The 25825-nt window shown below is 35.4% G+C and overlaps 1 protein-coding gene across 1 annotated transcript in view; it reads left to right on the top strand.

Moving 5' to 3' along the window:
• The window catches only part of LOC150080848 (peripheral plasma membrane protein CASK-like), a 669094-nt gene that overhangs the window by 544609 nt on the left and 98660 nt on the right, over nucleotides 1-25825 (top strand). The window contains exon 20 of the mRNA XM_090381386.1: nucleotides 13574-13654. Coding sequence (XP_090237512.1) covers nucleotides 13574-13654 — 81 coding nt within the window. The remainder of the gene's footprint in view (nucleotides 1-13573; nucleotides 13655-25825) is intronic.

Here is a 25825-nt window from a genome sequence, read left to right as displayed (position 1 = left end):
TTCAAACCTCCAATAAGCAAAGTAGTGGTATTGTATTGGTTGATGAGAGTTATCTACCACCATAATCCATTAATTACAGTAATATCTAACATGTGGTTTAAAACTATGATTGCAGTGTACAACTCGTTTTGAGATAGAAAACCTAAAATTTTACCATGAATATAATATAGCTCTTGTAAAAGCCCTATGTCTATTGATTTTTTCAGAAATTACTTGTCTTAGCTCATCTGCAACTGTGTGCAATTTTTCTTCATTAATTTGGAAAATCTTAATTTCATTGATACGAGGAAAAGAATGTTGAATAAGATTAGAAAATAATCAGGACAGTTAATGTTTGTAACTGATTGTCTGGGATTGGGGGTCTCTTTTCTTACATCTGCAGTTGACAGTTGGAGGTTGTTCGTGATTGGGACATTCAAAGTAGATCAAATACGGGCACAATGTACACACAATGATGGTGCGTAATGAGCACGCACCATCATATGCGTACTCAGTACGTTTTGTGGAAAGTTTTTTGGTATGAACATAGCTCAAACATGAAAGCATCTTGTTACTACAGGGAAAGGTTTACATTTCTGTGATGACCAACCTATGAAAAGATCCTTAGGGAAGTGGCAATTTTTGTATAGCCTAGGAGACAAGCTTATAATCCAGTGACTGTGTTGAATCTAAAACATAATTGTTTTACAAATTCATCATAGGAAATATCATGGTTCTAAAAAATTTTAAAGTAGAAGTCATCAGTAATGTCAGATTTTGACATTTGTTTTATCAACATCATATACTAAAAGTGTAGGATGCAAGAACCTTGGTGACTCTTTTAATACCTTTCTCAGTAAAGGAGTCAGAAGATTTAATTTTACTGATTTCCTCACTGGAAAGTTTCAATTGTGATTCCTTTATTTTTAGTTAATTTTAGCAGATTAACCCTTATTTTCTCATAGAGGATTTCATAATTTTAATCACTTCATTTTTAACATTTAAACTGGTATGTGCTGTCTTCAGATGCTTTTAAAATTATTAAAATTGGTTTTGTTCTTAAGGTATGATCAAAATCATCTGTAACAATCGTTAGTATCAGGTCTGTGATCACAAGTTGTCAAAGAATTAGAAGTTAAAATATTTGGCAATTTCCTAGAAGAAGAAGAAGATGTTTCTTAAGGCCCTGAACATAAGAATTATTTATAGTGATAGTACAACATAAGAATTATTTACAGTGATAGTACCATTTGTTTTAGGCAGTCAGCAGTTCTTTCTAATTCATGAATTTGACTTTAGACTTCTTGTCTGTAATTAGGGTATTAATAAACAACTAAGATCAGTAACTCCATCTATTAAGAATTTTATACCAGCCTTACATGGTTAGTCTCCATTTCTTTATGGATTTTATAGACTTTTTTACATGCATCCATGTAGTTTTAGTGGTTGTCCATTTGAGTTAAAATAAATGAACTCTCATCAATATTCTCTTTGCCTGAAGCCTAGAGCCTCTTCAAACATAGTAGAAGGGTCAGATTTATCCTCTTTTTTTTCCCCTTCTTCCCCCTCTCTTTTTTCCTTTTCTAGTGATTTCTCTTCTGCACTGGAATCAACTCTTATTGGATAAGTAGAGGGGTCTATGCCTTTACCTGTTTCACCAGATAAAGTGTTTGATTTCAGTAAACGTGATGTGCTAGTCTCTCTCTCTCTCTCTCTCTCCCTCCCTCCCTCCCTTTAGAGCAGCTGTTGCTACTCTTCTATTTCTTCAACCTGAAATGCCAAATCACCTCACTCAGCCATCTAAAATTAGTTATCAATAATTAGTTGACAAATCAAACTTAAAAACAGAAAATCATTCAAAATTCAGAAGAGTGTGTGTGTGTGTAATACAACTTCAAACTCATGAGTTACAAAACAGTGTTAGCATTCAATTAAATAAGGGCTTAAAATCAAATACTGACTCCCAGAATTAAATCTGATTTCTTATCCCCCCCCCCCCCCATCTCTAGTCAGATATCTGATTTTCCTGGTTAACCAAGGATGTCTGCATTACTGCCACAGAATTTAGTTTGCTCGGTCCATATAAAGCATCGAAATACTTTGATCAAATGTCCCCATAGATGACTAGTTTTCTAGAAGTGACCTCCTTTTTGGTAAGAGTACATTTTGTGTCCCTGACTAATCTTGGTGGTCTTTTCTCTGTCCATTGGATCATATCTACATCCTTCCTAAAATGAGACTTGTATTCCAGTTACTTTAGATATAGCCATTGGCTTATACAATGGCAGAATCAACTCGTTTCAACTTGCAAAATTCCTGTATATCACTGACCAAATGATCATCCCAACAGCCTTCTGCACCTCTTGGAGAACTTTCAGTTAGAACTGTACAATTACACTTAAGTCTTTTCTTTCTGCTAACCTGAGTGTGTTACCACCGAACTGGTATGCTATTCTAGGGTTACTGCCACCCAATTGCGAGTTCTCAGGCCATCTGCCCAATTTCTCTAGATCTAGTTATAATTTGCATACCCAGTGATTTGTACAGCAGTCATTCATGGGGAACCTTGTGAAAAACTTTACTGAAGTCTAAGTATATGGTGTAAAAATTTCATTTTCCATCCTTTTCCTTTGTTATTGTATCACAGTATCCACTCAGATAGGTATAGGTCAGAAAAGATCATCCCTTCATAAATCCATGCTTTTAATGCTGTATAACTGTATTCCTGTCTGGATGGCCCTGCATTACTTCTGTAACCAATGACTTCATTGTTTTTTCTGGAATCGACACCTGGCTAAACTGGTCTGAAATTAGCGATTACACCCTCTGAATCCCTCAAATCCAACAATTCTCCCATAACAATGGCTAAAGGTTTCGTATCTTTTTTTTTTTTTTTTTTTTTTTGCTGCTTCCCTTAATATAATTTGGTAGATCCTGTCTAACCCAGTTGCCTTATTTACTTTTGGCTTCAACAATTTCTCTTCCACTTTATTCTCAGTTATTGTAAAATCATTTGGCTCCCAGTTAGAATTCGATTTATCTTTGATATCTTTGTCCCTAAAAATTTCTTCACAGGTGATGCAAAATATTTATTTCAATTTGTTAACAACCTGAAGACAATTATGTCAACAGTTATGACATTAACATCCAGTGGACCAAATAGTTTGTCTCTTTCCTTATATCGTTAACAAAGCAAAGAATCCTTTGCTACTTTTCTTTGCATATACTTTGGACTCTTGTGTCTCTGGTAACATCCCATGCACCTTCTTCTTCTCTGTCACTAGTCTCATCAGTTCATCTGACTTCCATTTAGGTCTAAACCACGAATTGTATCTCACAATTCATATAAAAAGTATAATAGCTTCTATGATTACTTCCCTGAATGCTTCACATTTAGAATTTGCTGTTGGCCTCACTGGAAAGAATTTAAAAACTAAGGCAATTGTAGTCACCTATGTAAAAGCAAAATTTCCTTCCTTCCCTCTACCCTTGACAGCAGTTACATATTTGAATAAATACCACATCAGTACACTGTTATAACTGCCACCTAATGGTTCCTTTCTCTGAAGATTCATAATGCATGATGCCACTGCTAATAATGAGATCAAGAATATTGTTTTCTCTTCTTGCCACTCTCACATGCTGTTATAAGAAACAATCATCCCATAGATTCAGAAATGCTCTTCTATTATGTGAGCAACTGTCCCACGGGTTCTTCAGTACCAATGACGAGGTTCTTCAGTATCAAACTTTATCAGTATGCTGATAAATTTTGCCTGTTGACTCATAACTCAATAAACAATTGAGATATTTTTGAAATTCAAAAAAATAAATTTTCAGAATGACCTCTACACATATGCAGTGCTGAGACTCAGTAACCAAAACTCAATCAGTAGTCATTAGAATAGGTGCTTCTTCAGTTGATATGTCAATTCACTTAAAAGAGCATGCTGCTGTTGAATTCTTAACTGCAGAGAAGGTTATTCCTGCTGAAATTTATTGGCAAATGAAGACTGTTATAACAATGTGTGTTGATGAATGCATCATGCATAGGTTTTTTTTTTTTTTTTTTTAGGCGCATTAACAACTAAGGCCATATTGCTCTGTAAATATGCGGTGGTCATTCCCTGACCTTTTTGCATCCTCTGTATTTGGTGGTGACGGGCCTGAACCCCAGTCTAATCAAGAAGCGTGTGCTACGCAATGCTGCTCCTTCCCACCTGGCTACGGAGGCACGCGCCTCATGCATAGGTGGGCAAAGAAATGTAGATACAGCAAACTAGAAGCAGCTAATTTTAATGATAAATCTCCCATTGGAAGACTGATAATGGTATCCGATGAAACACAAACAACAAGTGAATGACACAATTCAAAGTGATCATCGCATAAGTCAAGGTTGCATTGCTGCTGACCTGAACATCTCTAAAGGATGGGCTACATTATTTTACTTGTTGATTGTTGAAAAATTTGTGCCTCATGGGTCCTTGAATGCTGGTGGTGGAGATTGCAAAGGGAATGGATTTCTGTATGGAATCATCACAGAAGATGAGATGTGGGTCCACCATTTTAATCCTGAAGAGAAGAAGAATCCATGGAATATCACAACAGCTCTACACAACCAAAAAAAAGTTTGACACAAGATTATGGTTACTGTGTTTTTGGATGCACATCTCATTTACCTGACCGATTTTCTTGAGAGGGGGGAAAAACAATCAACTCACACCAGTGCAGCAAGACACTAAGGAACTTGAGGAAGCCAGTGGTTTGAATGTGCCGAAACACTGAACCAATCACACTCCACCATGACAACTTTCAGCCACATGCTTCTTCACCAAAAAGCCAGGAGTTAGAAGACAACAGGTTTGTTATGCTTACCCACCCTTCTTACAGTCATGATCTCGCACCTTGCAATTTCGACTTCTTTCCAGTCTTGAAGTGGAAATTGAAAGGCAACCATTATGAAGATGATGATGCAGTGAAACAAGGGATCAAAAACAGACCTGGAATTCCTCGTTGACAGAATGAAAAAATGGTTTTATGTTTGGAGAAGTGTATTGCATCAGGAGAGATTATATTGGAGATTCGTTTATTTTTTTTTTTAATTTTAAAACATCTCAATTGTTTTCCAAGTTATGAGTTAACAGGCAAAACTGATCAGCCTACTCCCATAATATAAAATCTTCCATGATAAGATACTTCATTTACTGGTCCCACTAATTGTTTCTGTAGTTGGGTCATTAAACTTATCACACTAATTTGACCCATAACATTCACTTACTCTCATTTTCTTTCAAACAAAATCGTATTCAGCAGCTGTTTTAATCTCCCATAGCTTGCTGCTTACTAGGATATTGCATGCCCCAATAGAAGCACTGCAAGAATCAGTTTTCCTCTTCTTGAAACTGCCACTGATCTGGTAATCCGTGCATCTGTCCACTTCCAAACTAGTGGTTTTCTAGCTTAATAAATCATCTAGCTTTTTTTCTAGCTTAATATATTTCAATCATCATAAGGCATCACTGCCTTATGATGATTGAAATATAACATGTATTTCATCTTTCTGTTGTGATTAATAATATTAATTAACATTAATATGCACAGACTAATAGATTACCTATAGCTGCAGGCATTGGTGAAAGTGATTCTTGCACTGCTTCTATTGGAACATGCAGAAGCTTTGAAAGAAAGATTTCAAGCCCTGCTATGGGTCATCATGAAACAAGTCAGATATAAGGGATGCAGAATTTGAATTAGGAGCACAATATGTACAGAAAGGACAGGCAAGAGAGGAGGTGGGGGGTTATGCTTTTAGTTAAGAAATGCATTAAATCTAAGACAGCGCATCTGGCTGATATGGGTGGAAAATATAATGTTAATTCAGTTTTGGTGTGACGTAAGCAGTGGGAAAACAAAAATGCAAATAGATAGGCCATAAATACGATAAATATTTGTATTGACGATTTATTGTAAACTCTACTGACTTGGTTGTCGTGCCGGAGTATAAACAGAAAATTTATTTATTTAAAATTTATTTATATTCACTCTGATAAGTATACTAAATATTTATACAGAGAAATATTGGGCCAGTAAAACAGAATGTCTTTTAATTGGGGATTTTTAACTTTGCAGATATTGACTGGAACTTGTTGGTCAGTCATTCATACAATAGCAAGACTTTTGTGGATTTTTTGTATGACTTTTCTGCAGCAACATGTTAGAGAAGCAATACTCATGAACTGATTATCTGAAGCAATTCTTCATGCATTAAGAATCTGCAGGTAAAAGATCCACAGGGTGACAGTAATCAGACAGTTTTTATATGCTATATAGAGGGGAGCTATGTGATGATGTCATCAATGGCAAATTCTAAATGGGAAGCATTTAGGGAAGTAATGTAGTAGCTACTAGGCTTTTCATATCAACTAAGATATACCATTCCAGGCTTAGACCTAAATGGATGTAAGATAAACTGATAAGACTTTGTGACAGAGAAGAAAAATGCTTGGGATGAATATAGATTATCAGGTGATATAGAAGGAAGCCTGTGGTAGATATAAACTAGCCTGTAATCAACTCACAAATGAGGTTCGGAAAGCTAAAGTAGATTACAAGAAATCTGGTAAAGAATGCCAAGAAAAGCAGAAAAGACTTCTTTACTGATGTTAAAAATAGAAGCAAGGGGGTTACATCACATTGCTCCACTTGATGGTTTAACAATTAATGATCCTTCTCAGGTTGCTGACAAACTGAATAGGTATTTTGAATCTACTTTCAAGGTTGGGGAGCCTTTTCGGAAGGGGAATGCCAGATGTTCATCAAAATGTAATAGGGAGCTAAATGATTTTGTGATAACTGAGAAGAAAGTGGAAGAGAAATTGCTAAAGCTTAATATAGAAAAAGATGCCTGGAGTGGATGGGATCGATCAATTATATTTAGGGAGGCAGCAAAGGAAACACTTAGCCATAATTATGAGAGCATCTTTGGATTCAAGAGAGGTCCCTGATAATTGGAGATGTGCTAATGTATCCCCAATTCACAAAGGAAGATCAAATGGTGACATGAGTAATTACAGACCTGTTGGCTTAACTTCTGTTCCAGGAAAAATAATGGAGCCTCTCGTTAAAGACGTAATGCAGGACCATCTAAATAAGAATGCAATTATACTGCATTCACAGTATGTATTTGTCAAGGAGCAATCTTGGCTTGACCAATCTGATGTTATTATACAGTAACAAAGGAATCGGATGCAAAAAATAATTATGATAACATACACATGGATTTCAGAAAAGCTTTTGATACTGTTAAACATAAAGGACTGCTGTAGATATTAGAGCAGTGTGGCATTAAGAGCAAGTTATTGCTTGGGATAAATGGATGGTTGAGTGGAAGAAGACAGAGTGCTTATTAATGGACACAGCTCTTCATGGACTAATGTTATTATTGGGTTCCCCCTGAGGTTCAGTGATGGGTACTTGTTGTTTTTTATACATATTAATGTTATTGGTGAAGATATATCAGACTTAATGTCTAAGTTTGTAAATGATACAAAGATTGGCAGGGTGGTTAATGGCAGTAATCAGGGTAAGCTACTGCAACAAGATCTAAAAAAATAAATTTCATGGACTGAAAAATGGCAGTTGGTTTAACATTGACAAATGTGCTGCCAGGACAACTTATTTGGTTTTGTCTGTGATATACAGGAACTTTGCTAGCAAGGATAAGGAAATGATTATCAATTGTAGGAAGGTTGTAGATCTTCCTGTGCAGAGAAGGGCAGTTAGTTAAATATTTTAATGGCTGCAGCTTTTACCTTTACCTAAAATATAAAAATATACCATATCTGAAAAAGATTGGGAAACTCTGATCTACAGCTAATATTAAAAATTCACCACAACAAATATTTATTTTAGCTTAAACCTTAACTATATATACCAGACTTCCAATGTATGTTTTCCCATGCAATGCACCTTGTACATGTACCACTTTGCTCAGCGGCTGCATAGTGTCCTATTGTTACTAAACAAGGTTCTCTTATAACAGGGAACTTTTAATGTATGAACCTCTGAATATAATCTATACAACAAAAGTAAGTGGCAACCATTTTTGCCTTTCTTTTGCAATTATCTTAACAATGACTAAACTTTCTCACTGTAGTCCTTTTGCTATTTCAAAACTGAGACTTAAATGTGAGCAGCAATGTATCCGTTACTAAAGACAGACTTCTCATTACAAATACAATGGCGCCTCCGTAGCCAGATGGGAAGGAGCAGCAGTGCGTAGCACACGCTTCTTGATTAGACCGGGGTTCGAGCCCGTCACCACCAAATACGGAATGCGGAAAGGTCATGGAATGACCACCGCATATTCCCGGAGCAATATAGCCTTAGTTGCTAATGCTCCTGAAAACCAAACAACAACAACAACAACAACAAATACAATGCCACTACAGTAACCAGACATCAGCTTTCTGAATAAGCAGATTGTAAAGGATTTCATATTCTGCATATAGTAGAAACTCATAAATCTGGCATCTATCTTAGATATTCAGATATAATTCATTATTTTTATTAGATAATAGAATTTCTCAGATCCCTGTAATCATTCAGAATGATATTTGCCAGCAAAACAAAATGTTAAGCCAAAAAGCAATTAACCTCTCAGTCATGGAACCCCTAATTGTTACAAACATGGTAGCATTATACATGACAGGTGTAAACTTTCTTTTTAACAGCTTTAAAAAGTTTATGGGTTTTTTGAATTCTGCTTGGAATATGCCAGTATTTCTTTTTTTTTTGAATGGTTTTGCATTTTGTATGCATTTTTTTTTAATTAAAAAAATAAAATATTTAAAAAATACTGTTTTTTATATCTTTAATTTTCAGAAGAAAAATAATCTGTTAAAAATTAAACTATTAACCTCTTCCATTTTCTAATTTTAAAAACTGCTATTAAACTTGCAAAATTTAAAATGTGCATGTGCAGATATATTTCTGCTTAGTGTATGTACAAATAGTTTCTAAAAAAATTTAAAAACATGCATATATTCACTTCAGTTGCAAATTTTTTTCAAACTCGGCACACTGTGAATTGCACAAAATTTGGATATTTAAATGCCTAACACTCTCTGTCTTGAATGATTGGCCCCTTGTGCCAAGTGATTTATTAGTGACTAAGTGATTCCCAGCGATTTATAGAGCATTCTGAAAAGTATACCAGTTTCTTTAATTTTCATTGTTAACTTCCTTTTATGTTTCTGGAAGTAATCCTTCAGGTTAACTATCGCTGTCTTCTGTTGCTCAATGAGATCTATCAGGCCCCTTCCTCCTTCTTTCCGGGCAATTGTCAGTCCCTCCATGGCAGATTTCGGGTGGTGTTGTTGGCTCTTGGTCATCATTGTCCTTGTCTTTCTCATGATATCCCCCGGCTCGGTGTTAGACCGAGTCTATGACCCCAAAGAAGTATGTTATTATTATTAGCCCTATGGTGCAAGGAAGCCTGAGGCTTATGCTGCACCAGCCAAAATAAATTTGAGTACCCTAAGAGAGAGAGAGAGAGAGAGAGAGAGAGAGAGAGAGAGAGAGAATCACCAAAAAAAGAGAAACATTATGATATACAGCTCAGGACTGAACCTGAGCTGGATATCATCATATCCAGCTCAGGTTCAGTCCTGGGTGTGCCAAGCCCATACTCACCAGATGTGAGCCCCTTGGGGTGGATCACCTTGTAAGAATAGAAACAGACACAAGAGATGCATTTATAACCTCAAGACATATGGTTGCTCAGTTTTTTGATATAGAAAAGGCCTATGACACAGCATGGTAATATGTATAATACCAGACATCCACAATACAGGTCTCAGAGGACATTTACCCCTATTCATCAAAAACTTTATGAGAAATAGAACATTTCAGGTTAAAGTGCAGAACACCATGTCAAAAACATATAAATAAGAAGGCATTCCCCAGGGGGTCTGTCCTGAGCACCATACTATTCGTCATAAAAAATAAATGGCATCACCAAACAACTGCCATCCATGGTTTTGCATGCACTATGTCTTCAGTATTTCATAAACAGCACAAAATATGGCAACAATAGAAAGGCAACTACAATACGCAATTAACAAAATCAGTAATTGGGCCAAGGAAAATGGATTTAGAATTTTGCATCAAAAAACACTCTGCATACAATTCTGTAGAAAGAGAAATTTACATCCCGACCCTGAACTTACAATACAGGAACACAGAATACCAGTTAAGCAAAGTGTAGAATTTCTTGGGCTCACCTTAGGCAACAAGTTGACCTTCCTAGAACATATAAAGCAATCACAAATAAAATGTATGAGGCAACTCAGTATCCTTAAATCTTAACATCTGTATTTTGGGGAACAGATTGTTATATCCTGCTCAACCTTGACAAAGCACTAGTAAGGCCAAGAATAGATTACGGAGCACCCATTTATGCATTCCCGAAAAAGTGCACCCTCAAATGGCTAGATCCGATTCACCACAGTGCTTTACAAGTAGCAACAGGAGCCTTCTGCACACCCCCTACATAGTCTCTATACAGAAGCTAATAAATTACCATTCTTCCTCAGGAGACAACAGTTGGCACTACTATATGCATACAAGATAAGATCCATAAGAGACCATCCGACTTGGACATCCCTATTCTCACCAAAATGGGGAAACATATATAGGAATGGCAAAAGTGCAAACCAGCCTCTAGGCATAAACCGGGGTTCGAGCCCGTAATCGCAAAATACGGAGGATTCGGAAAAGTCAGGGAATGACCACCACATATCCCCGGAGCAATAGCAATATGGCCTTAGTTGCTAATGCTCCTAAAAATCAAATAACAAAAAAAAACTCTAGGCATCAGACAACAAGAGTGACTGATAATATATGATCTCAACGTAGATAATGTTGCAACTATAGAAGAGCACATAATACCACTAGGGATAAACTACTTCACAGCTTATGAACTCTCCACACAAATCGGGAATAAAATTACTTTGTCAGAAAACTTTCAACAACTACATGCTGTACATAGAACCCAATATTCCAACCCTGTACCAATATATATACATACAAACAGATCAAAGTCAGCGAACCATGTAGGAGCGTCAGCAGTATTCCCAGACATTACACTGTCACACCAACTTCCAAAAGAATGCAGTGTTCTACACTGCAGAATTAGTAGCAGTTCAGATAGCCCTGGAGCACTTAAAAAACCACATAATTTGAGAACTAATAAACTGATTCATTAAGTGCAATACAAGCCATACAAAACACAAACAATATATCCCATCCAGATTTCAGGTAAGTTAAACAGATACTAACAGACTTAACCAAAGAAAAACAGGAAATACTTTTGTGCTGGATACCAGGACACAAAAGGATAAAAGGAAATGAAGAAGCCAACAGAATTGCAAAATCAACAACTAACCTGTAGAAACGATCTTTCACAGTTCCATATAAAGATTACAAACCAATCATTCAAAACTACTGTCTAACACAATGGCAAGAACTCTGGCAAAAACAAATATCAAATAAATTATATGAAATAAAACCAAAAATTGAACATTGCAAAATGAGCACAAGGAAATCAAGGAGAGAGGAAATTCTAACCATATTACGAATCAGACACACACACATCACATATAGGTATCTACTGCTTGCCAAAGAACCTACAAGATGCCATACCAAACATGCAATGCTATTCAAACAATCAAATATATACTGATAGAATGCCCAACCTATGAAAATGATCAACAACAGAATTTCTCATCGTTATATAAAAGAAATCAGAACATCATCCTAAAAGATATCCTAGGTGACAACAAACATGTATCAGACATTTTCAGATTCATGTAGACAATCAATGTTTACCACCTACTGTAAATAAAGATAAAATACGTTTTAACAAAAAATATTTGACCCCCATACATTCGATCAAGATATAGAGAATATAATATACATACATACAGAGAACATAACAAATGAACTGCCGCACTATGATCTCTGCTGTCAATGTGCCAATAAACATCAACCCAGTCAACCAACCACCAGGCGCCTCCGTAGCCAGGTGGGAAGGAGCAGCAGTGCGTAGCACACGCTTCTTGATTAGACCGGGGTTCGAGCCCGTCACCACCAAATACGTAGGATGCGGAAAGGTCAGGGAATGACCACCGCATATCCCGGAGCAATATGGCCTTAGTTGCTAATGCTCCTAAAAACCAAATAACAAACAAACCAACCACCAACCTGAATGATTATTCCTTTCCGTGTTTCTGTCCTTGTTAAAAAGTAATAACAAATATTTCAAATGAATCTTTTGAAAAACATAGTTTATGACCATTAGAAACTGTTAATAATTGTTAGATCGTGTGGGAGAGTTTTATAAATAACTTGAACTAGAAACAAACATAATTCTAAGCTTTGTAGCATCAATAGCAGTCAGTTTCCCATACTAGTGTTACAATTAGTTAAAAGTATGGTGGGTTGTACCTGCTGAGTGCATTCATGCTATAGTTCTGGGAAAATGATAAATAAAAATTCATCAACCATACCAAGCAAAAATTTGTCTATATTTAGGAAGCACAGAAAATCACAAATTTTTAACTTGATGTTGGCTCATTAATTTTGAGTTCCACGCCACAGGTGTAAAACATCACAACTGCAGGGTTAAGTCAAAATGCGGTACTGCCAGATTGGTCCAGTGTGTAATGTACCCACCTGAGAAATAAAGGTTGTGGATTTGAATGCTACCTCCAGTATGGGAGTTGCAATTGTCCAATTTTTTTTAATAATGACAAATAATGCAAGGAAGCAAGTTTATACAGCATTAGAAGATATGAGTTATAAATAATATAATATAATTTCAGCAATCAAATAGCTGAACCTCGAATTTTAAAAACTGGCATTAATATAGTAATATGTATTTAGTATACATATTGCTGTCTCCCAAAATGAATGATTCTATCTGTTGAAAAATATATATTAACAACAACATACAGACTAGGAAATATGTAAAACAAAGAAATTGACATTTGGAAATTATTATTGGAAATGCATAAAACCAGCACTTTGGGGGGGGGGGGTGTAAGTCTGGTTAGCCTTTCTCCCCCTCTCCTCTTGGAGAAATATTCAGAAAGTGCTGTATTTTTTAATTTTTTTCTACTTTGTTTGTTTCCATGTGTATAGACAGTATCAAATGGAAACAATTCCTATTGTCATTGACAATCATCATACATTTCCTTAGGGTTAACAAGTCAATAATATACTGTTTACCATGAGCAATAGATTACTAACAAACATAACATTGTATTTCCTGCTTAATTTAATGTGTTAATTTGGACCTGAAGCTAGTAATAACAGTAAAATTTTTTGAATAGCTGTCATAAACAAGCTGCATATCCACTTCACTTTGATTTGTTGAATCTGAGTACTATTTTAAAAAATAAATAAATACTAATATTCAAAACCATAAATGCGAATCCACTGATACTGCATTTGCCGTACTATAAGTTTTATTTTACTTATTTTCAGTCTTATTTGATTCACATGTATTTGAATAATTTTTGTTCTTTTTTAGGAGCTCATGGCGTTGGCAGAAGACATATCAAAAATAGTCTTATTAGCAACCATCCTGATAAATATGCCTACCCTATTCCTCGTAAGCAACTTCACTGATACTTAAACAATTCAAAAATAAATTTCACTTAGAAAAATCATTTATAAAAAAAAAAAATAATTGCTTGTGCATATGCTCTATGATAGTTGTATTTGAGCTAAAATGTTTTTATACAAAATGCTGTTCACATATTTGTGAAACATCACTATAATTTTCTAGCCTATCATAATTTACACACTAGCTCTCTGTAACTACAAATATAAGTCGTAACTTACCTTTAATATTTTTTAGGGTACCACTTGTGGACAATACATACACGCAATGCACACAAATTACTTATGTACATGAATTTTAGCATTCAAAAAATTGGTTACAACCCATGCCCACAAAAGGGCACCCATTGCTGTCCACTCGAGAATATGGAAAAGTATAATCAATCTTAAACGAGCCACCAAAAAACATATCAAATTATAAAATATCTTAACCCTAGTCTGAACAGTATTTTTCAACAAAAATCGGTCCAGATGTAAGCTAAATGTCAATTCCAAACAGGTACTTTAAATACTCTCAGGGCATTTAAAGTCTAACCTGAGTCAAAAGAGCCGACCGGGCTAGCCAGGTGGGTAAAGTGCCTGCCTGGCAACCCAAAGGTTGCGGGTTCGATTCCCGCCTCGGGCTTGGATCAAAGTACTGCAAAAACCTTGGGAGGTGCATTATGGCCACAGAAGCCTATGCGCCAACAACTACCAAAAAAAAAAAAAAAGAGAGAAAGAAAGAAAGTGTCAAAAGATTTTAACAAATCCTTTGACTCAGTTCTCCCCACAGTAGAGGTTTCTGCGTGGGAAAGATTCTCACATGGGTAAGATTTTTAGATGGATCTCAGAGTGTCTGCAATTCAGGAGGCAGAGGGTTGTAGTTAACGGTTATCCTTCATACTGGACTAAAATTAGAAGTAGAGTCCTCCAAAGATCTGTTCTGGGAGCTCTGTTGTTTCTGATTTTCTTGAATGACATCGTTGAAAAGAGGGTTCAATGTCAAAATTGGAAAACTTGATGTAAAGATTGGAGAGGGTTTGATGATCAGCACCAAATAGTGTTTTATCAGGATGACTTGATATGCTTAAAGAAAAGTTGCAGATGTTTTAATGCAGCAAAATGCATGGTCTTACATTTAGGGAATAGCAACCCCAAAATTTGGTGGAATCGAAAACAGTAGAGGTAGATAGGGTTTGGGAGTTACAATACAGGAAAATGTAAACTTCTCTGATCATTGTAGACATTTGACAAGGATGGCCTGCAGTGTCCTATTGGTGATCTGTGGAACATTTGCTTGTAGAGATAGTAAGGTCATAATTCCATTTTACGAGGCAATTGTAAGGTACCCTTGGAATACTCCCTCCGGGGATGGAGGTAAAAATTACATTGGTCTTCTTGAAAGGGTCCAAAGATATATGCAGCCCACTTGGTAAGATCTACAAAAGGGCACCTGTATGCAGAAATCCTTAGAATATTACACACCTTTGCACACTTAGAGGATTCTGATCAAGATCTATAAGACTCTGAGGGGGAATAGTAAAATAAATGAAGGCAAAATATTCAGTTATAAATGATTAAAGAGGAAGAAGTTTAGACTGAATTATAGGAAGTCTTCTTTTATTCATTGAGTTGTTAATTGGATTAAGTTAGCCCTGTGGATAGTTGAAGCTGACAGCATGGGCAAATTTCAAGGTCAACTGAATAGTTACCTATGTGAGAAGAAAAATGCATAGGTAGTTAATATATTATTATTTTATTTATGTATTTTGAAAGAATAAAGAGATTACCTCAATCAGATCCGTAGAATAACTTCAAGGTGATGCTCTCAAAATATAAATGTCTAAAATAATTTTAATGAATTCTTTACACTCACAGCCCATGAGTGATTCGACATACCCTGGGTTTAAAGGTGCAGGACTCCAATCAAACCACTCCCACGAAACTCTGAGTGATAGAAGACACTGTGTCACAATAATTAAAATTTAATCAATATGAAAGAATTGACCACAGTGATGATATAAATTAAAAAACACGGCAATGAAAAAAATTAAAACTATTTTTACGAAACTTTTCCTTCCTTAACGGACTGGGCTTTTCGACTGACCTTGATCACAGGTTGGAAATTTCGCACGTGTGTCAAGATATTAATAGGAGATTATTTGTTCTGGCACATGCGTATAAACGACCACGAATCTGAAACGAGGTAGGGACGCCGAACATTGATAGAATTTTCATGAAGCTTCATTTCAAAGGTTTCCGCGATTAATAACGTTGTATAGTTGTGTCGAATGGTTAGGATTTTTGCCTCACTAAATAGAAATGTATCACTTTCATTCACAGCATGAAAAGTCAATTCTGACTCAGTAGCACAGACAGATGATGTGGCATGTTGCTTCAATCTCAAATCTAGGGTATGCCTGGTCAAACCTTGATAAGATGAGTCGCATTTGCCATCATGAAATGTTATATATGAGGCCATTTGCTTATACCGAAAAAGAATAAAGGACAGTGCAATCTTTTAGTATAGAATGTAGTTTCTGTATAGGTTTTGCTACAATTTTAAAGTCCAAAATCCTTAAAGAGTCTACTAAGTTGCTTGTGCCATTGTTCTATGTACAGTACGGAAATAAAGTATTTTTTATTACTGATTTTATGCTTTGTGTGATATTTTGTGACCTGTCTTTTGCTTGCAATTTTATTTGACCAATGGTAGTGAGTGAGTAACCTTTGCTTAAGAACCTGTGGGTTAATATGTCAATTTCTAAGCATAAGGCAGGCCCAGTTGTGGAATATTTATACGCTTTGAGGGAATTGGTTAAATATGATGGATCTTTTGTAAGCAAACAGGTGATAACCCTTATAGTGAAGAAACATAATGTTGGTAGGCTTACAGTAAATGCTGAATTGTATTTTATTAGTATCCCATGCGAGTGTAAAATTGAAAAAAATTTAAAGACTTCGTTCCTTCATGTTCCTTTTTCAGTGCAAAATGTAATTTTGTATGAATATTATTAAATGTCTTCAAGACATCTTGAGTGGTATCATTGGTGATAATAAGCACATCACTGAGATATCTCCCATAATAGGCAGTCTGAGAAGAAACGGTGTTAAGTGTATATGTTCAATGTTAGCCAAATAAATCCCCTTGATTAGGCCACTCTGGCTTAGGCCCATCGGTAAACCAAAAATTTGCTTATATATCTTGTCCCTAAAGGTAATATAATTAGCTTCAGTCAGAAGTTTAATCAAATAGAAAATTTCTTTTTTTGGTAGATTAGTATGATTTATTCCGATGATGTTATTAATCAATAGATCCCAGGCTACATCAAGAATTATTCAACATTAATGTTTGTGTACAAAGAAGTTACATCAAACGAAAACAACGTATTTGTTACGGCCAAGTTTGCAATCTTTAAGGCTGTTTAATGATGTATAATAGTTCTTAATGCCAAATTTTATTATCTGTCTAAAGGCTTTTATAATGTGTGGCTAATTGCAAAAATGCAGTTTCTATAAGACACTATCAGGCGAGAATAGGGTGGCCAGGTTTATGGAGTTTTACTTTTATGAAGAGTACTGGACGTTCAAGACACCTTGCAGACATTTAATAATGTTCATACAAAATTACATTTTACACTGGGAAAGGAAAATAAAGGAACGAAGTCTTTAAATTTCTTAAATTTTACACTCACTAATAAAATACAATCCAGCATTTACCATAAGCGTAACAAAAAAAAATATTGTAATCATTATACAAGTAAGTTTTTTTATTTGCATTTTTTTTATTTATTATTATTATTTTTTTATTACCTAAATTAAAAATTGTTAGTTTCATTACATTCTAGTCAATATAACCCAATTGTAACACCAGTATGTTTCTCCGTTATAAGAGTTATCACCCGTTCGCTTACAAAAGATCCATCATATTTAACTAATTCCTCAAAGCATATAAATATTCCACAACTGAAGCCCGCCTTAAGCTGAGAAATTGACGTTTTAACCAACAGGTTTTTAAGCAGAGGTTATCCTCTCACTACCATTGATCAAATAAAATGGTCAAGTAACCTTTGCCAAATAAAATAAAAATTGGTCAAGTAACATTCTAGTTAATGTTTCATTACATTCTAGTCAATATGGCCCAATTGTAATAAAACGGCACCAGCTGTTGAATGATGCAGATATCAGTCTATCAACATGCTTATAAATTGATATCTTTCAGGCTGTACTTATTTTGGATTTGTTTAATTTATCTAGCTTAACGTTAGTGCTGTTTGTCGAATGTAAATGATAATTATGGTTTCTATAAATTTCTGAGTGATGACAAAATTGACTTTATCTTCTAACAGAGAAGAAATATCAGAATTGAAGTATCAATAATTGGTGAAAGTGAACCTGAAAATTTTGATTAAATGAAGAAGCTGTTGCAAAACCTGTCATCTAGTATGCTAGAAAATCCAACAAAATTTACTACTTCAAGGATCATTGATGCCAAAACTGCTTTAGAAGTGATATTGAACCCTTAGTTGAAAAGAGTTTCGGAAGTTACAAATGTTGAAAATGAAATATTATAGCAAATTGAAAAGTGTAGATAGAATTAAATATGCAAGCCTATACCAATATACCAGTGTTAGCTGAAGATTTCAAATCCTTGGGTGAATTGATGAAATGTTTATGAGATCCAGATGGATAATAAATATTTCAACCCACATCTTTTTAAAAATATTAAATGATATTATGATTATGCTTTGATGATAAAACTATATCTTAATACAAGAGAAGAAGCCTGATAAACTTGCCCCATCCATAGAACTTCAGGATAAATGGATGAGGAGTTATTTTATTTTTTAATTTTCTTTACAGGTGAAAACGTTACTGTTACTCAAATAAGCCTTCCACCAGTTACCCAAATATGAAATGATGTGATTATAAGTTTCTTACCTCCTAAAATTTATAATGAAACAAGCATTAATTGTTCAACCTGGAAGAATTATCTTTGCAAGGTACATCTTCATAAATTACAAAAATTAATGCTAATGCAATATGAGTATTTTTAAAGTTTTAATAATATTCATTTTTGTATAACTTAAAAGTTAGAAGTACTTGATAATGTTCTGCCTGTATTTTATAAATATTATCGACATTTACCTTTCTTTTGCAATAAAACTTGTACTGAAAGTAGAACAACTGATTGTTCATTAGTCATCTTTAAATAAAAGTTAAAATTATTAAATTATTTATTTTTGTATCTAAAACAAGACTGCTGTTTGTAAAAGTGATTAAAAAATTTTAAATTGGTTTATTTCAATTTATATTAAACCTATTTTAAATATTGGATCATATTGATCTAAATAATAAAAGTGTATTGTAAATTTCAACTGAACAGCAGGGTTAAAAAGAACCAACTTATACTTCTCTATTCAACTTGGATTTATTTTATAATACACTTCATTCTATTCACCTTTTCTTTGGATTTAACTTATACTCCTTATTATGGCAATATTTTTTTTATTTGAATGGAATACACTAATCCTTTTCCTCTCTAATAGGCTGGTATTGTTGCACTATGTTCTGCTATGCACTGATGTCAAAAAAAAAAAAAAATAATAAAATAGTTCTCCCTTAAATTCCATATAAGGAATTATATGACTAATCAAAATGGTGTTTTGATGCAAGAATTGTCGGGTTTTGCATGTAATGGTCTATTCCTAGAACTTATCTTCCTACTAAACTTTGTTAGATTAATTTTCAGGGACAATTAATAGTTAATAGTATACAAATTACTAATATAAGGAACTACGTTTTTTTATATATATAATGATAAATTATGTTTATCTATTTTATTTTTGAATTATCTTTGAAAAACAGTCGCCGTGTAATTCATGATAGAGAAGAAAAATGCATGGGATTCATATAAATTATCAGGTGACACAGAAGTCTATGGAAGATAGGCTTCTGTGTCACCTGATAATTTATATAGATTACAAGAAATCTTTGGCAAAGGATGCTAAGAAAAACAGCAAAGACTTCTTATATAAACTCTAGAATCTTAAATTATAAGTGAAAACCTCATACCTTTTTAGTAGGACTGTTAATCTCTCAGCACTCTATCGCGAATGATTATATGAATTTACCTCCTGTGCATAGTCATAAATAAATCAAGTTAAAATAGCTATTAATTAAAATAATCATGCCTTCAACTCTCTTATCACGTCAAGGGAATCGGAAAGAATTGTGAAAAGACGGCGGCCACCAACCTCCAAAACACCAACCAACATCACAAGCAATCATGAGAATTGGAAGAACAATGTCGCAAAATTCTAAAAATGACGAAACAAATTAATTAATTCACACATAAATTAAACTTTAAAACCGTTGTTTAACTTCTTTTAAGAGACAACCTTATCCGGTTTGTTACCATGTTCACAAGAAGTACAGAAGTGGTTCACGAATGATATCTCCCTGTTTAATATAACATTAACAACACCTGACACGAGATTATTTATATAAACCAATGTATGAATTACTAATTATGCATGTGCATAAGCGACCATGAGTCCAAAATATTATAATTAATAATTTTAAATATTCCCGCTATTTATTAAGAACCTTCGATTCATTAAAAAGGAACACATGTCCATCAGTGATTGCATGAAACGCAAGCTCAGAGGCACCTGTCCTACCTCCCCCAATTGATGCCACATGTTACTGTATCCTTACTGAAAGTAAATTTTGGGTCAAGCCAGTATAAGTTGAATTGCACCCACCACAAGAAATATTGTAAACAATATTGTGAGCTTCCATGGTAGGAACTACATATGCCCTATATTTCAAGACAGCATGGAGCTTACTCATGGGTTGTGGAACAATTTTAAATTCAGTGTTCTTAAATATGTTAATTAATTGTCTATACCAATTTATTAACATATCTGCATAATGGTACCTAATGAATAACCCCTATTTAAAAATCTTTTCGTCAGGTTCCGTGAGCTCATCCAATAAGGATTCTTGAGTAGAGCTGTATCTATATGCATTATGAAACTGATTAAAAATAATGCTCCTTTTAGCATTAGCATTAGTAGAGGCATTTGATGCAAGAAAGCAAGCTTATGCAGCATCAGCCAAAAAAAAAAAAAAGAAAGTAACATAAATAAAAATAACCACTTCCACTTCACCCCTCTGTTCGTTCGAAATACCTGTCCAGCTGAGCCTTAAACTTATTTAGGCTATCAACTTCCACGACAAGGGATGGAAGTCTGTTCCACCTACCAACAACCCGCTGGCTAAAGGCAAATTTCCGCACATCTATCCTACATCTGTCTTTCCTCAATTTGAATTTATGCCCTCTCAGGAAGAATCCCATCAGCATTGAGCATGCTCAAACCATTCAAGGCTTTGTACACCTCTATCAGATCACCTCGCTGGTGCCTAGTTTCCAGACACTGTAATTCGCAAAACTTAAGCCTTTCTTCGTAAGAGCACCCCTTTCTCCCATTCACCAATCTAGTTGCCCTTCTCTGTACTCGTTCCAGCAGCTCTACATCCTTCTTGAAATGAGTCCTCCAGGCCTGTATACAGTACTCTAGGTGTGGCCTGACCATTGCTTTATACAAGGGAATAATCACCTCCTTATCCCTGCTAGAAAAATTCCTATATATCATTGACAATACTCCATGAGCTACTCTTGCAGCCCGTCTGCACTGCTCAGAGAACTTCATATCTGCCTGCACAACCACCCCCGGGTCCCTTTCATTCTCTACAACTGTCAGTGTTTCATTCTCTACCACAGAGTTGATACGTTGCTCTGGGGTTGCTGTTTCCCATATGTAGTACTTTACATTTGTCAATGTTAAACTTCATTTGCCACCTCGAAGCCCATCTGCTCAACCTTTCCAAATCCTGTTGCAGTAGCATAGTGTCAGTAGTGTCCTTGACAACCCTGCCAACCTTCGTATCGTCTGCAAACTTGGACATTAAGCCTGATATACCATCATCAATATCATTTATAAATACAGAAAACAATAAAGGATCCAATACTGAACCCTGAGGGACTCCACTAATAACATTAGTCCACGATGAGCAGTGTCCATTGATTACCACTCTGTCTTCTCCCCCTCAACCACCCCTTTATCCATAGCAGCAATTTGCCTCCAATGCCACACTGCTCCAATTTGTGCAGCAGTCTTCCATGTGCAACAGTATCAAAAGCCTTTCTAAGATCCAAGTATATAATATCAAAGTTATTCCCTGCATCCAGTTCTTTTGTGACTGCATCATAGTATCCAATCAAATTGGTCAGGCAAAACTTACCCTTAACAAAACCATGCTGTGTCCTAGCTATAACTGAAGTCTTGTCTAGATGATCCTGCAGTGCTTCTTTAACCAGTGCCTCCATTAATTTTCCGGGAACAGAAGTTAAACTCACAGGTCTATAATTACTTGTGTCAGCCTTTGATCCCCCTTTGTGAATTGGGGTCACATTTGCACATCTCCAGTCCGTGGGTACCTCCCCTGAGTCCAAGGAAGCTCTCATAATTATGGCTAAGGGTTTGCTTACTTCCTTTGCTGCCTCCTTTAATATAACTGGATAGATCCCATCCACCCCAGGTGCCTTTCTTGTGTTTATCTTCAACAATTTCTCCTCCACTTTGCTCTCAGTTATTACAAGATTCTCTAGCTTACTGCTAGAGTTGAATACACCTCTGACATTCCCCTCGCTGAATAACTCCTCATGTGTGAATGTCGATGCAAAATATTCATTTAATTTGTTAGCTACCTGAGCAGGGTCATCAGCAGTTGACCCATCGATATCAAGTGGACCAATCTGATTCATCCCCTTCCTTCTAGAGTTTACATAAGTAAAGAACTCTTTGCTGTTTTTCTTCGCATCCCTTGCCAAGGATCTCTCGTAATCTGCCTTCGCCTGCCTAACCTCCTTTGTAACTTGGTTACAGATCAACTTGTATCTATCATAGGCGTCTGTGTCACGTGTTAATTTGTATGTATCCCATGCATTTTTCTTCTCTGCCATATGCCTCATCAGTTCATCTGACATCCATTTAGGCCTAAACCTTGAACAATATTTCTTAGTTGGTATGTAAAGCCTGGTAGCTTCCAAGATCTTTATGTAAAAGGGTGGTAGCTTGAACGGTGTAAAAATTTTCCAGTATTCGTTGGCTTCCTATAAATTTAAAAAAAAAAAATGTTTTCATTAACCCAGTTTAAAGTAAAATTTAGAAAATTTATGGATTTATGATGCAGGATTTCCATTTCTAGAATGAACTTAAGTTGAGTTTGAATATTATTAAATGTATCCAGGACCTTCTGTATTATATCTTCAAGATATCTACCGCAGAACGTTATATTTGGGAGACGTGCCGTTAAGTATACCTGCTCGATCTTATTTAGATAAATTTCAGCAACCAATCCACTCAAGCTAAGCCCCATCGGAAATCCGAATATCTGCTTTTATATTTTATCTTGGAAGTTAATATAATTGGTTTATACAAGAAATTTAATCAAATGAAATATTTCATTTCTAGGTAAATTTGACATGTTTAAACAAATTGTCTGATCATTGATAAGGTCCCATATTACGTCAAGGGCATATTTTACATGTACATTGGTGTACAAGGAAACAACATCTAAAGAGAATAATTCGTCATCTCCATTTAGCGTTTTTTCTTTTAATTGGTTGAATAAGATCTCTGAATTCTTTAAACTAAACTTTAGTGTTAAACGAAGGGTTTAATAATATTGTAAATGTATACCGCGAGCGATGCAAAAACTGTGTTTTTGTAAGAAACAATAGGTCTAATAGGATATCCTATTTTATGAAGTTTAACCTGTCCGAAAAAAGGTGGTACCGCATTAGTCCTAGCTTTCAGGGATTTTAAAATGGACATTGAAATATAGTCTTTTTTTTATGTACTCAGTTAACTTGCTATTAAATTGTTTAATTAAGTTGTCAAACACTGCTTTCTCTACAACCTGGTATGTCGAACTGTCAGATATAATATTGCCAAGTTTGCCTATATAATCAATTTTATTTAAGGCCACAACTGTATCACCCTTGTCCGCTTTCTGTACAATAATATTATTGTTGTTCCGTCGTAATTTTTGGAGACCAATGCTCTCTTCTTTTGATAACCTAGGTATATACGGGTTCCTATTCTGATTCATAATTCCATTGATCTCCTGTATCAACCCTTCCCCATTTTTAGAGTTCCTTAAGTCAAATTCGAATTCAGTAGCTGTTTGCTTTTTTGGAAGACGTCTGGGAGGTAAATTATAATTGAGCCCTTACATAAAAGATTAATTTGTGGAATGGACAATTCATAAGAGGATAAATTGACCATACCACGTTGGTAATATTCTCTTCTGTATGAGTTACACAAGATTCCGTCGCTTTATGTTGTGTCACCCTCTCCGTAAATATACACTGTACACCCACTCCCCCTTCATCTTGTCTTGTATTATTCCCCCTATGCCAAACCTCTACTACAGTATTATTATTCCTCATACGAAGTAAACATTGTACTTTATTAGTATGTCTCATGTTTATTTCACTTGCTTGCTTGCGCCTATTTCCTTATTTCGATATTTGATTTTAGATAAGCCCAATCATTAATATGTAAATAACCCTTTATCTTATTACGTAAACGTTGTAGTTGGCAAAACTATTGGCTCGACCCAAAATTTACTTTTGGTAAGCATTGGTAGAGGCATATGATGCAAGAAAGCAAACTTATGCAGCATCAGCCAAAAAACAAAAAAAAAAAAAAAATCCCATTTTACCCCTCCGTTCGTTCGAAATACCTGTTCAGCTGAGCCTTAAATTTATTTAGGCTATCAAACCACAACAAGGGATGGAAGTCTGTTCCACCAACCAACTACCCGCTGGATAAAGCAAATTTCCGCACATCTATCCTACATCTGTCTTTCCTCAATTTGAATTTATGCCCTCTCAGGTGATTATTCTTAGCAAGAGGAAGAATCCCATATTGGCATTGAGCATACTCAAACCATTCAAGGATTTATACACCTCTATCAGATCACCTCGCCGGTGCCTAAACCGGCGAGGTGATCTGATAATTTCTAATTTGCAAAACTTAAACCTTTCTTCATAAGAGCAATCCTTTGTTCCAGTCACTAATCTTGTTGCCCTTCTCTGTACTCGTTCCAGCAGCTCTACATCCTTCTTGAAATGAGGCCTCCAGACCTGTATACAGTACTCAAGATGTGGCCTGACCATTGCCTTATACAAGGAAATAATCACCTCCTTATCCCTGATAGAAAAATTCCTGTATATGATTGACAAGACACCATGAGCTACTCTTGCAGACCATCTGCACTGCTCACAAAACTTCATATCTGACATCCATTTAGGCCTAAACCTTGAACAATATTTCTTAGTTGGTATATAAAGCCTAGTAGCCTCCAAGATAAGTTCTTTGAATGCTTCCCATTTTGAATTTGCTGTTGGTAACATCATAAGTTGGTCCCACTGTATAGAATATTAATACTGTCTCAGATCATCGTAGTCGCCTTTACGAAAGCAAAAACCCTTCCCTTTACCCTTGATGGTAGTTACCTCTTTGAGTAAATCACACTTCAGCACACTGTGATCACTGCTACTTAGTGGTTCCTTTATCTGCAAATGCTTAATGCATGAAGAATCACTACTGATAATCAGATCAAGAGTATTACTCCCTCTAGTTGACCCCGAACGTGCTGATGTAGAAAACAGTCATTCGATAAATCCACAAAAGCCTTGCTAGTGTGTGTGAGTGACCAACCCACAAATTCCAGTCAATATCTGGGAAATTAAAATCCCCCATTATGAAGACTCTCTGATTTACTGGCCCACTCTATTTCCCTGTACAGTTTCTTATTATGCTCATCAGAGTCATTAGGCCTATAACACACTCCTCTCAATTTTGATCTCCCAATGCTTATGTCACACCAAACTGACTTGACACTGCACTGTCCAGCGATGTCGACTGGCTTCACTTCCTTGGATTTTATGTGTTTCTTAACTAATAGCATTACCTCCTCCCTTCCTATCCTGTCTATCCTTTCTGTACACATTGTACTCCCCAAATTCCAATTCTGCACTGTTTATATCTGTGTGACACCACGTCTCTGATATCCCAACAATATCTGCCTTTGATGTTTTGAG

The sequence above is a fragment of the Mastigoproctus giganteus genome, chromosome 9 (assembly GCF_048544385.1).
Source record: "Mastigoproctus giganteus isolate SK-2022 chromosome 9, ASM4854438v1, whole genome shotgun sequence".
Lineage (NCBI taxonomy): Eukaryota > Metazoa > Arthropoda > Arachnida > Uropygi > Thelyphonidae > Mastigoproctus > Mastigoproctus giganteus.
The sequence above is the reverse complement of the archived record's forward strand: the minus strand, read 5'-3'. Positions and strand labels throughout refer to the sequence as shown.